Source organism: Monodon monoceros, unplaced genomic scaffold (assembly GCF_005190385.1).
Source record: "Monodon monoceros isolate NGI ecotype Baffin Bay Population unplaced genomic scaffold, NGI_Narwhal_1 Super_Scaffold_16, whole genome shotgun sequence".
Lineage (NCBI taxonomy): Eukaryota > Metazoa > Chordata > Mammalia > Artiodactyla > Monodontidae > Monodon > Monodon monoceros.
Window position 1 is genome coordinate 22532168 of NW_021703772.1, and position 13679 is coordinate 22545846.

General features: G+C 36.1%; 1 protein-coding gene across 1 annotated transcript in view; it reads left to right on the forward strand.

Annotated features, from left to right (window-relative positions):
• BARD1 (BRCA1 associated RING domain 1) overlaps window positions 1–13679 on the forward strand; it is a 72503-nt gene that overhangs the window by 25993 nt on the left and 32831 nt on the right. Inside the window, exons 4-6 of the mRNA XM_029226131.1 lie at window positions 903–1864; window positions 10792–10872; window positions 12578–12750. Coding sequence (XP_029081964.1) covers window positions 903–1864; window positions 10792–10872; window positions 12578–12750 — 1216 coding nt within the window. The remainder of the gene's footprint in view (window positions 1–902; window positions 1865–10791; window positions 10873–12577; window positions 12751–13679) is intronic.

The window sequence follows — 13679 nt, forward strand, 5'->3', positions numbered from 1 at the left end:
ACCTTGTATTCTATGACCTTGTTACAGTCACCTGTTTTATTTTTTAAAAAAGATTCTCTGGGATAGTCTATATAGCCAATCAAGTCAGCTGTGAATAGATACAGTTTTATATCTTCCTTTACAATCTGTGTGCCTTTTATTATCTTTTTCTTACCTTGGTGTGCTATCCAGGACTTTCAGTATGACGTTGAATAGGGATGGTGAGAGCAGACGTCTTCACCTTGTTCTTGATGACAGGAACAAGATAATAGGAACAAAACAGTAGTTCCAGTCTTTCTTCATTAAGGATGGTACTAGCGGTGTGTAGTTTTGTAGATGTCCTTTATCAGGTTGAAGAAGTTTCCTTTTATCCCTAATGCTGAACCTTTCTAAAAATAATGAATGGATGTTGGATTTTGCTTTTTTCTATATCTGTTGAGAAAAGTCACATGGTTTTCTTTTAGTTTGTTGATACAGTGAATTATATTGATTGATTTTCAAAAGTCTTTTTTTAAATTAAGCATCAGTTAATAAGTCTTAATTTTTTTTGACTACTGCTTATTAAATCTCATACCTGTCTATCAGTCTGTTTATTTATTTAGTATAGCTTTTCTCCATGGCTCTTATCACTACCATACAGCAGACTGTATGTTCTACTTATTTATTTGTATATTTTCTCTTTCCCGTGTTTTGTTCCCTGCTGTGTCTCCAGCCACTAGAACATTGTCTGAAATAAAGTAGGATTCTGTAAATATTTGTTGAACGAGGATATCTGCTTTCAGGGAGTTCAAAATCTAGGAGGGAAGGAAGAAGTACACAAATAAAAGGTGATACACCTTAGGAGAACTACCAACAAAATTCTTTGGGAGCTCAAGATGGGAGAGATTGTCATGTAACAGATTTCTTTTCCTTTTTCCTATCAGATGTGAAAGAAGAAACATCTAGGAAAAGTTTATTTAGTGATGCAGAATATAAGAAGAATTCAATAAAAATGTGGTTTAGTCCTCGAAGTAAGAAGGTCAGGTATGTTGTGAGTAAAGTTTCAGTGCAAACTCATCCTCCTGTGATAAACGATAAAAATGCTCAGCAGGCCTCCATGTACGAATTTGTCTCTACAAGCCCTCCAGTGGATGTTTCTGAGAGAGCTAAGAAGGCTTCCACAAAATCTGGAAAAAAAAAGAAAAAGAAAACTTTGGCTGAAATCAACCAGAAATGGAATTTACAGGCAGAAAAAGAAGACGGTAAACTTGACTCCGAAGAGGAATTTAAGGAAAAGCTAGTATCCTTCTGTAGCCAACCATCTGTTATTGCTAGTCCGCAGATAAATGCTAAAATAGACTTACTAGCAAGTGGCTCCATAACAAAATCTGAATGTTTTAGAAGCTTAACTGAAGTCTCTTTACCATTGGCTGAGCAAATTGAGTCTCCAGAAATTGAGAGCAGGAATGAAGTACTGACTCCTGAGAAGACTGTCTGTGAAAACGATCTTACATCTAAGAAATCCTTGCCATCAGGTCATAATGGGAAACGTGGGCGTCGCAACAGACTTTCCAGTTCTGTTTCTAAGAGATGTAGAAGCAGCAGTCCGAGCACCAGTGGAAATTCTATTAAGCAAACAGTGCTCTCAAAAAACATGCCATTGCCTGGATGTTCTTCACCACCTTCAAAGAAACTTAAAGTTGGTGACACAGTGAGGAGGAAAAGCAGTAATATATTAGATGAATCCATTAGCCCTTCACCAGGTACGCCCCCTTCTACACTGAATAGTCCAAGTTACAGACGAATGATGTGTAGTCCCTCAGGAATGAAGCTATCGCCCAGTAGTCTTATGGCTATGAAAAGAAATCATCGAGGAGAGACTTTGCTCCATATTGCTTCAATTAAGGTAGGATGCTTACTCGAAAATACAACTTCAGAATGAGACCCAGTATAAAACAGTTTCTTTGGAGTTTGTGGAAAATGATATAAGATTACTAGGCTAATTAACCTAACCAGATGTGATACTTCCTGTGAACCAGAGAAGCAGAAATTCATAAGGACTGTATCCCTACCTCAGAGCAGTGGCCCCTAGTCCTGAGGAGCTTGATCTTGCAGGACAAAACCAATATTTCCGTATTTCAGCTTCAGCTTTGCCAAGTGCTTTCATTTTTGTCTATTCCATAATGTTTTTTGTCAGTTTTCACCATTTTGTTTACCCATTCTTCTCATGCTTTATGGATATAGACAGACAATTGCCAAGTTACTGCTGGCAACACATCTTTATTACCTAACTTCAGAGCTCAGGGGCAGTGTGAGAGGGGATGAGCTTCTGTATTGTTGACACTCCTAGTGGGTACTGCCGGGATCTGGGAGGTTGCGAGACGTGGTCTGTACATTTCTCCAATGACCTGAAAATTTGATTGTCAGAAATGGCTCCTGTGGTTCACCACAAAGGGGCTTCTCTGGAGCCCACAGTCAGCCCATTCCTTTTCCTAGCCTATTCACTGAGTTACCTTTATTGCCTCTACACCTGGGATGCGGCAGTGTTCGTTTTTTGGAACCTGGCTAGTTTGCTGAGCATGTGGTGTATATACTTGTAGTGGTTAATCTTTGAAATTGATGCAAGTGCTGCACGTAGAGGGGAGCAGTTAGCATCGTAGCTTTATAGACTTTGGTCTGTGAATTCATGCAAGTGTTATGAAAATACAATATGGGAGAGATTAGTACTAAATTAGCGTAGCTTTTATGATCTTTCAGTAAATTTACTGGGAAACCCTTGGGTCCTTTGCATGGATGGGGAACTTTGGGAGGTCTGGAAAGAGCCCCTTGAGACCCTGAACATGAAGCTGGTGAGCAACATAAAATGTCTGGGAAGAACATGGAGTAGGCATTGAGTCCAGGGATTCCTGTATTTTTCTGTGGAGAAAGGGAAAAACACAAAAGTGAGTTTCTTCCAACACCTTTTTTTTCTTGCTTTATCTTCCAATAAATGATGAATGTAGGATCTCTACGCCTGATGCCAGTAAGGGGAGAACCTGCAACATGACTACTTTCTAGGCATTTCGTATCCTATGAGCAGCTTGAATTTTTGGAGTTGGCTCTGGTTACGTTTTAGTCTGATTTTTTCAAAGCATGATTTTAAAAAGCAGACTATATTTTTGGTCCTCTTTGTTTTATTTATATCTATGTGTTTGTGTGTGTATTATATAATATATAAGGTATAATAATCCTAACGTAATGTTATTAATGCTTCATAGATATAAGTAGCTAGCCTGACAATAAATATTTTTTGTTCATTTTTCTGGCTAATACATACATGTAGACTGCTTTAGTTTCTACAGTGTGCTTACTGGGAATTATTTTCAGACCAGCAGTTAAGCATCTGCTTTCATTGGTAGAGAATTTTTCACTCAGTCGTAAGAATCATTTATCTTTATTAGTGAGGATCTCTAGGACCTAGAGTCTAGGCCATGGTTTGGCACATCTTTCTTAAAGGGGCAAAATTAGAGTAAATATTTTCGGCTTTGTAGGAATATAGTCTTAACTATTCAACTCTGTTTTAGTGCAAAAGTAGTCATAGATAATATGTAAACCAATAAAACTTTACACATGAAATTAGGTGTCGGGCCTACAGGCCATAGTTTATCTGTGCTTGGCGTAGGCTGTGGAAAAAAGCCCAGTGGAATCTTAAGACAGGAAAAAATGCTGGCATGATGCCATCTTGGTGAATTTTCTCCGTTGATATGTTCAAGATTGCTTCAATACAAGTTTTGTCAGATTGTCATTTTACTTAGCAATTGTCTTGCCAGAATTAGAATTACTCATTTTGATTCTCTTGAACTTATCAAATACTATACTGTCATTCATTGGCAGATTCTGATATAGTACATTTAAGAAAAGTTAATTGATTTCTATTGTTTTTTAAAATGCCTATTTAACAATAATGTCCTCTTTTACAAATTTATTATAAGTTGAATGCATGTCCCCATCTCAGCTGGATTTTAATAATCAAACAGATACTTGAAGAAAAATCAAAGGATTTATCAGTATATTTATCCTTTTATAAATAGTATGCATTTCATTTTCTATCCTAATTTTTTTGTTTACAAACGAGAATGAATAATCTGTGCATACTTGAAAACCAAATGCTGCAATCCTGCTGTCTTGTTTATGCTTTGTATCCACCTCCTTCAGAAAAGGATTTGAGGTGGCTCTAAAGTTAAAGCTACAGTTGGCCTTTGAACAGGGCAGGGGTCAGGAGGGCTGACCTCCACATAGTCGAAATCTTCGTATAACTTTTGACTCTTAAAAGTTAACTACTAATAGCCTACTGTTGACTGGAAGCATTTATTGATAAAACAAAGTCGATTAACACATATTTTGTATATTATATGTATTATATACTGTATTCTCACAGTAAAGGAAGCTAGAGAAAAATGTTATCAAGAAAATCATAAGGAGGGGAAAATACATTTATGGTACTGTACTGCATTTAGATAGCATAAGTTTACGTCATCTGTTTATAAGATGAATCGTCTGTCAGTACATGCATCAACGTTGTCTTATATGATACAAAACACTGTAGTTGGTATATGTATTACTAACACTAGACATCAAAAATGAAAAGATATTGTGAAGAAGAAATTCATATTTATTTACATGTATAATGATTCATGCATTGAAAAGAAGCAGCAATATGATTGCTTTATGGTAGACTAGTGTAACTGATAGAGTTGCATCACTGTAGCCTATCTATATACTATAAATGAATCATACAATTTTATGGCCTAAGTATTACAGTCATATTCATATTACAGTATTGGAAACATCATTACGTTTTTTTAAAAACCACTTACCTGTGATGATAGGCTAATGGGCAGTTTCTCCAATTACAAGAGAGAGGCATCTTGTATGGTAATGTAATTCTTTGAGAGCAAAGTTATAAAACAGTAAGAAGACTAACACATTATTAATTTTATATTAAATATCACCTTATGTCTATGTAAGGATAAACTATTATCTACATATATTTTATGCATTCATGACATACCTAACTTTTCTTAATTCTTTTGATAGTTCTGTGCTACCTGGATCGTCTGCAAGGTTTTTCAAATTGTCACAAATATTCCAAAAACTTTCCAGTATATTTATTGAAAAAAATGTGTGTATGAGCAGACCCGCACAGTTCAAATCTGTGTTGTTCAAGGGTCAGCTGTACTATAACATGGAACGAGGAGCAGGGAAAAGGAAAGAGTTACTGCAGCTGAGTCATGAATGCAGACCTGATGACTTTGCAGGTAGCCGGAACAAATGAGGTTTTTTGCTGTCAAAGATAGATTTTGTTGTTGTTATTGTAGTTGTTATTTTCCCCTGAAACATCTTATAGACATGCAGTGTCCACATTTTCCATGTTTCCCCCAGATCCTAAGTGTGCACGGTTGCACTGTGCATGCCTGGTGGATACATGAGGGCAGAGAACCCCACAGTACTTTTACTCTTCTGTTGGGCTAGTTAGCTTCCCTTGCTACAGTGATGGCTTTATAGAATGATCTTTGAACTTAGTCACGTCATTAATAAAATTCTTTAATAGCTTGCCCCAGACCTACGTCTGGGCATCTTTGTTGGCCATAGCTATCACCCTAGTGGAAGCTACCTGTATTTTCTTGTCCTAACCACTTGAAATAGTTTCCTATTGCTGTCATAACAAATTTCCACAAATTTAGTGAGTTAAAACAAGGCAAATTTATTTTCTTACAGTTTTGTAGGCCAGAAGCCTGGTATGAGCCTCACCATACTAAAATCAGTTCGTTGGCTGTGCTACTTTCTGGAGACACTAGGAGAGAACCCGTTTCTTTGCTTGCTTGGGTTGTTGGCAGGAACTGTGTACTTCCTTCTGGTTGTAGGACTGAGATCCTGTTTTCTTGCTGGCTTATAGCTCTCAGGTTCTAGAGGCTGTCACATTCCTTGGTGTGTGGACCTCTTCCTCTGTATACAGAGCTGACAGCAGCAGGTGGAGTCCTGGTATTCCATCCTTCTGCCCCAGCCGGGAAGAGTTCACTGCTTTTAAGGACTCATGTGATTAGATGGGAGCCACTCGGACAGTGCAGGATAAATCTTCCCCACCTCCAGGTCTGTACACTTAATCACGTTGCAGAGTTCCTTTTGTTGTGTAAGGTAACATAGTCACACGTCCCTGGGGATTAGAACGTGGACATTGTTGGTGGCAGTGTGGGTGTTGTCAGTTTTCATCCACATCACTGAACTACCTTCTCTGCTTTTCCTCTGTACTTACTGCACTCAGTTCTTTGTATAACAGCCAAAGTCATCTGACCAAAGCCATAACTTGTCTTTTCTGTGCTGCCCTACCAATAACTTCCCGGCTCACTTAAAATAAAATCCACAGTCCTCCTTATGGCCTCTACAGACCTCTGCTCAGATGCCACCTCTTCAGAGAGACTTTCCTGAATGTACATAAAATAGCAGTCTCTGCCATATGCTTAGCTTGTTTTGTTTTTCTTCCTATTATTATTTCTTGACATCATTATTAGAGATCTTTTTGTTTCCTGTCTTTCTCTTCAGAATGAGAGCAAGAGTTGTTTGTTCAGTGTTCTGTCTTCAGTGTCTAGAACACTGCCTGGTATGTAATAGATTGATATTTGTTGAATAATTGAGCGATTTTCCCACTTAGCCATGATCTGAACCCTCTTCTTCTGACACTGAACTTTAATGCTACCAATACTTGGCACATGTTCTTTTTTCTGCCTCTTATATCCTTTCCTCTGAATCTTTCCCTTTTCCCTCATGATCCTTTGTATCTAACGTTCAAAATCTAGCTTATAGCCTGCCTTCTGAATCAGTCTTTTACAGAATTCCCAGAGTTGGTTTTTCCTCTATGGTGACATTGTTTTGTTTGCATTTATATGTTTTTAGCTTTCTGTTTATTATGTGACTCCTCAATTTGACTTTGTGGTTATGTGGAGTTTATTGCCCATTTAAAATGTAATTTCAAAATGTGAGTAATAACTTCATGCTTCAAAAATAAGAATAAAAGTATTTACAGTGGAAAGCCTCACTCCCATTTCTGTCCTCAGCCACCCTCTTGCTGACAAGCCCTTGCTTACTTTCTTGTGAATTTCTTTATACAAATATAAGTAAATGCTTTCCATATTAGTACACACTTTTCTGTACATTCTATTGTAGCATAGCGTTCCATGAATTTTTATTATTTTACTGGTTCCTTACTGATGGATGCCTGTGTTTCCATTGTTCTGCTTTTATAAACTGTGCTGCAGTGAGCAATCTTTGTTTCGTATGTGAGCAGGTATATCCTTAGGATAAGTTCCTAGAAGTGGGACTTTTGGGTTAATGTAAAGCATCTGTTAACCTTATTTATCTTGAAACGCTCTGTACTTGGCAGTAGAAGTCTCTTATTAAATATCCAGATTGCCTAAATATTCAGGCTGCCTGAATGTAGACAGTCACTATATCATCAGCAGATAATGTTTATGTTCTCAGTTCTCAGATCCTTTTCTCCTCAGGATCATGGGCTCATAGGCCAGCCAACTAGTTTTTGGACATTCAGTGCCATTTGCATGTATACCTTAGACAGGATGATTCTTTTTTTTTTTTTTTTTTTTCAGGATTATTCTTGAATTCTTTATTTATACATTTATTTTCTTACACTATGGAATTTCAAGCAGAATATTTATTAATACTGTGTCTGGGATGTTGTGAGTATCCTTATTCAACCAGAACAAAAGTTGAGATTCACTGTGCTCTCTTCATGCCCCCATGTTTGTACTTGAATATCTATGTCACCTATGGCTAAAGTGATTTTGAGAACATTATGTTATAAACCAGAGATTTTATGGGGAAGCATTATGCCTACTAGAAACTAAGATAAACACTCATTGTTTATTCTTCTGATTTAATAAGAAAAATCTTAGTATTTGACATTTCATTATACAGAGAGAAAAATTTGATTTGTTATTCTGTTTTTTCACCTTTGCTTGAGAATTTGTTGATGCTGGAATAAACTGCCCCAAAGTTCTCTAGCACAGATTCTTCAAATGGTAATGATTACTCATAATTCATGCCATGGCAGTGAATGTATTAGAAATAGAAGAATGGCTTGAAGTTGACATGCCATGATGTATTTAAGGTGCAGACATAATAGATAATATTTTGAAGGCAACTTACAAGGGATGGTATGCCTAACATGACAAAGGTGATGAGGATTTCTTAGGTAGAGAGAAAATCCCTTGTGAGGCATCTCCTTTAGGGTTTGACTTTGTAACCATTCATTGTACCTTAAGGCAGTCATGTTATATTGTGTGTAAAATCATGTTATTACTTATCCTCCATACTGGCTTCCTCAGACAATAACAAAGGACTCAAAAGCAAACTGGCATCTGTGATATTTTCAAGATTTCAATTTCTAGAGCACCTCTTGGAGTCAGTCTCCATTTTTCCCTTTGTCACCCACCATCTTTGTAATACCAGTAACTTACTGTCACGATGGCTAGGTTGTCCGAGTCATCTGTGAAATTATTTTATTCAGTAAATAACTAAGACACCCAGAAAATGTTTAAAAAACTTTAGAGCTCCATTCCAGATGACTAAACTTTTTTTTTTTTTTTTTTGTAACAACACCTAGTTGCTAAAAGGAGAAATTTTAGGTACCTGGTTAGTTCATTTATGTGGAAAAGCTTAACCATTTGGCTAAGTCATCATTATTGTACTTAATTGTAATGTCCTGTACTATTTTTATAAAAATATTTATTCTTAATAGTATTTTAGAAGAGCTAACCTTTATAAGGAAAAAGTTTTATTTGTGTGTGTGTGTATTTGTTTTTGGAAAGTTAACTTATACTACTGCCATATGCATGTATGAAGAATATTTCCTATGAATGAAAGGTTAGCAATAAGAAAATTCAATGTGACACTCATTTTCCCTTGTTTTCAGCCTTTAAGGTTTTATTTGAAAACACCAAGTCTGTTTAAAAATTTTTATAAGCCTTGGTAAATACTTTTTTCTTAGATGGTTTTCCCCCCCTGTGGTTTTAAGAGAATCTCAATTATTCCTTTAAGTTGTGAGAAGCCTAAAAGTGAGTGCTTATTACTTAGAAAATATTCTGTTTGAGAAGAAAATAATTTAAAGAAATCAGAAGCGGAAGTTAATTTGTTTCCTGGAAACTTTATATTGGTTCAAGCGTACGCAGTTACTGTGGACCCTGTCTAATTATCATAATTTTATTTATGTGCATGACATCAAATTTACATAAAGTAGAAGGAGAAAATATGACGAGCTTTTAAGTACTAGGGAGGAAAAAGCAGATCGGGTATAAAAAGCAAGCAATTTGCAGATCAGCTATACATTTCAGGGAAGTATAGGGGTAAAATGTTAACAGAAGACACTTTTGATAATATGAAGAGGTGACATGAAAGAAAAATACCACTGGCTAGCAACCTGAAAAGAGATTCTGCTTTTAGCTTCTAAATTGTCACTAATTGTCTATGGGACTCTTCCATTCCACAGTTGTGTTTATATTATTTTACAGGCTTCTTTAGGTTAATATGTTTTTGTGCTGGCCATGTAGAATTAGACTGAGGACATTTTTGAGAAGGTTTACATATATATTTTTGTGGATAGTTTCATTTTGAAGGTCAGGAATGCGTGTGGTTCTGGCAGTTCATCTGCCCCAATATTCATGGGTTCGTTTAAAAAAAACCAAATTTGTATCTTGACAGATTTCCCTGAGCTCATTTGGAACTGACTTGAATATAGTGCAAAAGGTGCTAAGTGTATGTTAACTTGTGCTAGAGGTGTAGAATTTGTACCTCTAAGGAACTATGGGAAATACTTTTTTTATTGGAAGTGGGGCAATTGATTTGAAACATACAGAATACTTGTTTTTTTAGGCCCATTTAATATTTAAGGTCATTTTGCTAATTTAGGATCTTAAACATATATGTTGTATGCAGGTTTGTTTTTTTTAGAAAACTGAGTAAGCTACCATCTTAAGATTTGCTGTATTTGAGAGGTAGTCCGAAACAATCCAATAAAAGCAAATGTTACTGTATTTAGGGGACTTAGTGACTTCTACATTTTCAAACCAACAGAGAAAAACTCATTTCAGAAGAGTGCTGGGGCTGGGAGTGGTAGGAGAGAGGAGACGTCCTTCTCCCTAAAGAAGCTCTTCTCAACACACAACATTGGCATGTATAACTTTTGTCATATGTGACTTTTATTTATTCAGCCTTTTTCAGAGTAAGCTGTCAGTTATTTTGGAGAAAATAAGCTTTGCTTTTGCCTAAAAAATATCTTTGAGCAAATAAGGTGAATATAAACTAAATATTTCGAGGGTAAGTGGATTAACTGCCAATAAGACAACAGTTTTTGGCTTTCTAACATTGGTTTCACTGAGCAGCCCCCTTGGCTTTAGTTTTGTTTTAAACAGAAATCAGAAACCATTTTCGTGTGTGCTCAGAAAGGATGTTTTTCACAAACGAAATGGTGACTTTAAAAACTTCATTTTGATCAGGTGATCTTTGGCTAGTGTCCTTGGTATTTTGAAATGAATTTTGATACAGGTTGTTAATAGCAGAGATTTTGTACTCTGTATTCAGTGGTGGACCACATGGCTTTGATGAGTTGGTACCTCAGAACAATCCATGCATACATAGCTTACCATTTATTGACTCACGAGCAATAGGCATAGAAAAGAAAAGATTTAAATTTTATCTTGAAGAAGGTAAAATCTTAAATCTTAATATTTTTTTTCTGTCCTTGATGATTTTTAATTTCTTTCTACCTTTTCATTTTTCTACTAGGGCGACATACCTTCTGTTGAATACCTCTTACAAAATGGAAGTGACCCGAATGTTAAAGACCATGCTGGATGGACACCATTGGTAGTTTCTAGTTGTTTGTTTTTTTATTATCATTCTGTTTATGTTTTATAGTTATTATAGTTTATAGTTATGTAGTCACCTATATATCATCCTCTACCACATATACAATCTCTTTTTAATCTGAAGAACTTATATTTTCAACAAATAAGAGTAAATGATTATGTTGTATCTAGCTTTTCTGTTGTGACGGGTGAAAAATTGGCTGCCTTTTGACTGACTACATTTAGATTTAAGAATCCAGTTACACCATATTGCTGAATTTAGCTCATTTATGGAGAGGTAACTGCTACAGCTGACATCCGGCTCCATTCTGCAGCATTGCATGTCATTGGAACCACATTTCTTGGAACAAAGAGAGGTCGGAGGAACTGGGTGTAGTAATGTATCTATCACAAGGCAGTGATTCTTATCGAGGATCTGTCTTAGTCTCACTTATACCCTATCTAGGGTATGACACACAGACGCAGTAGAAATCTTTGCTCATGTTAAACATTTTTTAAAGTCTTTGCTTATTATTACTAAAAAAAAAAAGTGTGAAGGGTAGTCTGGAAAAAGAATAGTACAAATACATGGGAACAAGTGCTATATCGGCTAATTACATTAGGACAGTAACATGTGGCTTGAATGCAGCCATAGAAGTGTTAAGAGATGAGGTGGATGCCCTTATTCTGTGAACTGTAAATTCACAGAAATTGAGAGAGTCTCATTAGAATAGGTGCACATAGGGTTTTAAAGTTGTATATAATGACTTCTCCTTGCCAATTTTTTAAGCTGGGAGTGTTTATTCTGGATCAGAGTCACTTTGTTGTTTGGACTCCACAGGCTGGCAAACCTTTTCAAAGAATGGTTAATTTTTCTTTTAAGCCACTAAGGCAAACTGTAGTAGAAGTTGGTGAGTGATTTAGAGGACGTGATGCCTTATTTGGATCCCTTTCTCCTAGAAATAGACCTACAGACATTTAATGTGGTGTATCGCCTATTAAGATTTCAATGTATGTACTTAAAAAGTATGGCGTGCCAGAGGTTTATTAGAATACTACAGCACAGTGGCATTGTTAGCAGATCGTTAAACATAAGGAAAGATGTGTATGTAAAGCATCTTTGAACATTCATTCAGTAAGCTCTTTTTGAGTGCCTACTCTGTGTTTTTTCTGTTATCATTGGCACCAGCCATACAGTATCTGTAGCTTCAGCAGCTGGAGAGGCTTTTCTTATAAATACTCATTCTAGGATATTCACTTTGTTGGGCGCGTACGTATACATGCAGGTGCACCGCTTAGCTTATGGCTAAGCCCCTGATTTGGTGAGTTCTATTCAGCCTTGGAGGATTTCAGATTTTATGCATGATCTGGTTGTTAAATATTTTCTGTGTTTTTTTTTTCTTGTTTTAGATTTCTTACTGTAGAACAATTTAGGAGCCATAATTGGCCCAAAGCTATATTTTCTTCCAAATTAAGAGAGCTTGACCCAAGGCTCAAATGAAAAAAATCTTTTTCCATGAATAACATAAATCTTGATCGCCACGCATCTTACCATAAAGACTATTAATAGTGGCTTTTACTCTGTCAACAACTTATGGTTTAGTACGAGTATTTAGGTAAGAACCAATTTACTGATTGAGGTTCACATTTATTTTTCTGAAGTGTGGTTTTGTTATGATGCTGTTCATTGCTCTTCCTCATCACTCTTCTTTTTCTTTAATTAGCACGAAGCCTGCAATCACGGGCACCTGAAGGTGGTGGAATTGCTGCTCCAGCACAAGGCGTTGGTGAACACCACTGGGTATCAGAATGACTCACCTCTTCACGATGCAGCCAAGAATGGGCACGTGGATATAGTCAAGCTGTTACTCTCCTATGGAGCCTCCAGGAGCGCGGTGTAAGTAGTTCAACTTAAAAACTGTTTTTTTCGCTGACTTATTCTTGAATCAAGGTCTGTGATGAAACAGGGACTTTACTACCCAAGTTGATGGCTCTGTTTTCTTTCACAACTAAATTTAGATGTGGCCATTATATTCTGGATTTAAAATCAGCATTCATGCCCTTTTCCTTTATGATACTTACATATTTGAGGGAGATTTGCTCTTTTAATTCAGAAACAGTTGTCAAGTTAACTTTGGAAGCTTTGACTTTCTGGCAAAATTCACTTAGTTTTTATATTATATAAAGTGATTCATACTTATTAATAAGGCAAGAATTAGAAGCATATAACTACTTTGTATGCTTCCCAATACTTTAGAATTGTTTTAAATATTCTATTCCTTTTCTCCTTTTTTTTTTTCCGCATATTTAGTGTAACCACAGTTAAAATATGTAAGAATTCAGATGTTAGGCAAGTGCAGTCAAATTATTTCTTAGATTTTTTTACATCATTCAAATGAGCTCTGGGTAAATTGTTTTGCAGTGTTAGGGCAGAGAGACACATTAGTGAATGCTGGCGGCTGCATTTTAAAATTGCTGTTGTCAAGAGTGTCACAAGCAAATGCTGTATGTGGATTTTATATCTTTAATCTCTAACTTGGTTCATGTCTCCCTATATATTATTTTACTCTTTTCAGTTAATGAGGTAGTTGAAATGAAAATGCAAGAATTGCCTCTCTGTGCCAGCATTACTTCTACAGGTTTGGAAGGAGCACACAAAAGTCAGGACTTAACGCTGGTTACAGAGGCAAATAAGGATTACAAAATGCAGAGCTTCTAGGTTGTAATTTTTTTTATAGGTAATCATATAATGTAATTGAAAAACAAGTTAATAACACAGGAATATACCATACCTTGATGCTGTTAGTTTTGATATGTGGTTTTTTT